Source organism: Pinus tabuliformis, chromosome 5_1, assembly GCF_031772625.1.
Source record: "Pinus tabuliformis cultivar Carrire ecotype Pingquan chromosome 5_1, CPIR1, whole genome shotgun sequence".
Classification (NCBI taxonomy): domain Eukaryota; kingdom Viridiplantae; phylum Streptophyta; class Pinopsida; order Pinales; family Pinaceae; genus Pinus; species Pinus tabuliformis.
The window spans coordinates 348792075-348795398 of record NC_142305.1 but is presented as its reverse complement, the minus strand read 5'-3'; the positions used below and the strand labels follow the sequence as shown (position 1 = coordinate 348795398).

The window sequence follows — 3324 nt, the reverse complement described above, 5'->3', positions numbered from 1 at the left end:
TATTTGAGTGATATATACTTTTATTGGTTTATATTAATAAAGGTGATCGTCGCAAAATAAAAAATAATTTTCACCACGAAAAAAATAAAAATAAATCAATAATATTGTCATTATTACGCTACAAAATTAGTGTTTGAAATCAAACCACATTACTGTTGAAAATGAGTTTAAATTGTTAAAAAAATCAATGAACAGACGGACGGACATACGATCTGTACACGGCAAAGAGACCGATCATTTACATGCTCACAGAAAATTGGAAAAAGAAATCATTTTATTTTTATTTTGTTGCGGCCAGAACCCAAACTTGCAACAAGCTGTATGTGCATATCTTTGAGATCTGACTTACAAAAAATGGAATCGAAGGAAGGTGAGGTGAAATTGGATTTTATTTAGACCAAGAGGGGTTTTATTTTCATAGAATAGGATTTTAAAGGAATCGGAAAGGAATCCAACCTCAACGGCATACATTGAGATTTGTACTGCAATTATATTTTACTGTGGTTGCTGTGCGCACTCGGCCGGTAGTTGATAATTGAATCTGGCATAATCTTTGCAGTAATCGTATATGAGATAATTACTGCGAACCCACTGTAGTTGTCCTTGTTGAGCATAGTTCAAGCTGTTCTGATTCCACCAGTTAGTGGCCCAACACTGAGAGGTGCTGCCATTTACATTCCATTCACAGACGTCAGCGTTGAAATTCATATAGGAAGCCACAAAGGGTGAGGAAGACCAATCTATTTTCACCCGCCCCCCTTGAGTTGCCCACTGGTCTCCGTTCCATATGCTAGAGAATACTCTCATTGCCTGCTCATTCGGATAGGGAACGCCAATGTTTTCATTGTTTGCAAATACTCTGATTGGCAAACCATCAACGAAAATCCTGAAAAGTAGTTCATAAATATATATATATCAGTCACTACTAAAATCTAAAATACTATTGAATCAAAAACAAAAGTCGAATGAATTGAACGTTGGAACCAAGAGGGGAAAGGATAGAGATAGTTTAATTACGCAATTTGCTGGGGGTTCCAGAGAATAGAGTAATTGTGGAAATCTGCAGTTGGATCGAACCATAAATAGAACTGCTGCTCTTTATTGGCCGAGCCATTCACATAAATGTTTGTGTGCAGAATGTAGGGCTCCCCAGAAACATTTCCTAGGAACTCCATATCAATTTCGTCGTGCCCCTCACCTGTAGAAGATAGCTGCGCCACCCAAGTGCATGTATTTTAATATTTTGAATACCCATAAATGAAACAAAATGAAGGCTGATCTAAATGTTACCCTAAGAAATTTAAAGCGAAAGACAAATTAAATGATCTCCACAGAAACAGGATTCTCACATAGTATGTCGTAACGGTACCAGCGGAATTTCCGGGCACCAGTTTCATGGAGACGTCCACGCTTCCAAACAAAAACTCCTTATACGATTGAAATCCCGAACCTAATTAAATCCAATATCCATTATCATATTTCTGTTTTATATCATAAAGCTGCTAATCTATATTTGCAGGGACAAAACCTACACAGTTGTATATAAATAAGTAAATCTGTGAACATGATTAACGTAATACCAGAATAATTGGTAAGAGAAAGCTGCAATCCCTGGCCATTGTTCAATACCCAAGCGTTGTTTTCGCCCCATGTTACATCAATATCACTGTAGACGTCTGCATAAACTGTGGGAGATATAGCAGTGCATATAATGACACTCAAAAGGAAATGGACATAACCTCGTAAACTTAAAGCGCTAGAAACGTCCATAGATGCAAACGATATCGATCAAATTTGCCAGATAATTATGAAGGGTCCAATCGAATCCCTGGTCTGCTTAGAACAGAATCGATCTACACGGAGCAGGGATTGAATCTGGTTATTCGAAGGGCATCACGAGGCTTTAAATGCTGCTTCAACTCATATTCGCTGCCGTGTGGGGCAGGGACCGAAGAAACATCCACCGAAATCCGCATTTTTTATACACGCAGCCAGTTGGATGTAGAGCTGTCACGCAGTTTAGCCGTGTTTGGGACTCATGACTCATATTCGCGATGGGTGGCTGGCGCTGTAACATCAACACGGAACGGTGGTTAATGGCAGTGGCCATTAACTGGAAGTCACCAAAGTGTGAGCACTGAGCACTGCCCTTTGTCAATTTCGACATGGTCAACACAAAGACTGGAAAACGAACGAGGATTTCGCCTAGAAATTAGGTGTCATCCAGCTTAGCTCTGTCGATAGTTGGGCTCATGGGCCATCCTCTCGTTCGTACTGCCATGATACTCGTCGTCATTTTCAGAGTCGAGATTGGGGTATGTGTAATAACAACCAACAAATATACCACCAATTACAAGGCCCAATTATACATTTTTGTTTTTATTTATAAACATATCCTGCAGGAACATTATTAACGAGGATAAATAACTAAGAAGCGAAATTTATAAAGAGACTAAGCAGCGGAAATTTCGTTTTCTTGAAATAAATTTTTTTCTCGACAAAATAGGGAGTACTGAAGGCAAGCTCACAAGCAAGGTGCTAGGAACCAGTAAGAATGGCGTGGAAATTTGGGACATTATAGAAATAACCCCCCATTCTAGCTTTTATTCTTAATTTTGATTTGGCACAGTGTAAGGAGTATAAATTTTAAATATTTGTAATACAGTGGATGTTTAGACATGTATTTCTAATTTGTATTTTATTAATTTCACCATTTACAGCGCAATATAGAATATTTTAGGATATTTAAGAGGTATTGGGAATTACAATTTTAAATTGGAGTTGTCTTTAGTGTGATTTTTTGAACTTTAAGATTCAACACCCTGAAGAACCCTGGCACTTCTATTGTGCAGGGGTTACCTATCAAGCATGTGATTTCAATAAATTCTTGCCGGATTTTAGGGAAACAAAACCACCAGAAAATTTTCCAAAAAGTCTCACTTAAGACAACTCGCTTTAAATTTCTATTGGAATTAGAAAATAATGAAATGAAAAATCTTGTGTCCAAAAACATTAAAAAATGGATTAAATGGACAATAATTTTTTTTATATTTTATATTTTTGAAGGATTTCATTCCCTTATAATAAATTATATTTTATATTTTTAAAGGATTTTATTCCCTTATAATTTCACTATTAAATAAACTAGGTTTTAAGACAATACTTAAGATAAAATTTGAGTAAATTGTATTAAATGTTTTCTCTCAAATTATTGTCTTAAAAAATTGCGTATAAACAATATAGAACATAAGTATTATTGTCTCTTTTAAGAGATGATTAACTTTTGTCTCTCAATGGGCTATATTTATGATTAAAGACATATTG

The 3324-nt window shown here is 36.1% G+C and overlaps 1 protein-coding gene across 1 annotated transcript; it reads right to left on the bottom strand.

The window, feature by feature from the left end:
• Positions 1 to 256: 256 nt before the first annotated feature.
• LOC149164891 (xyloglucan endotransglucosylase protein 7-like) lies at positions 257 to 1892 on the bottom strand. Its single transcript, XM_089431027.1, has 4 exons — positions 1581 to 1892; positions 1350 to 1450; positions 1018 to 1211; positions 257 to 886 (listed from the first exon to the last, which is right to left on the bottom strand). The coding sequence occupies exons 1-4, from the start codon at positions 1768 to 1770 to the stop codon at positions 496 to 498; spliced, it is 876 nt and encodes a 291-aa protein (XP_089287153.1). The 5' UTR covers positions 1771 to 1892; the 3' UTR covers positions 257 to 495.
• Between the last annotated feature and the right edge of the window lie 1432 nt (positions 1893 to 3324).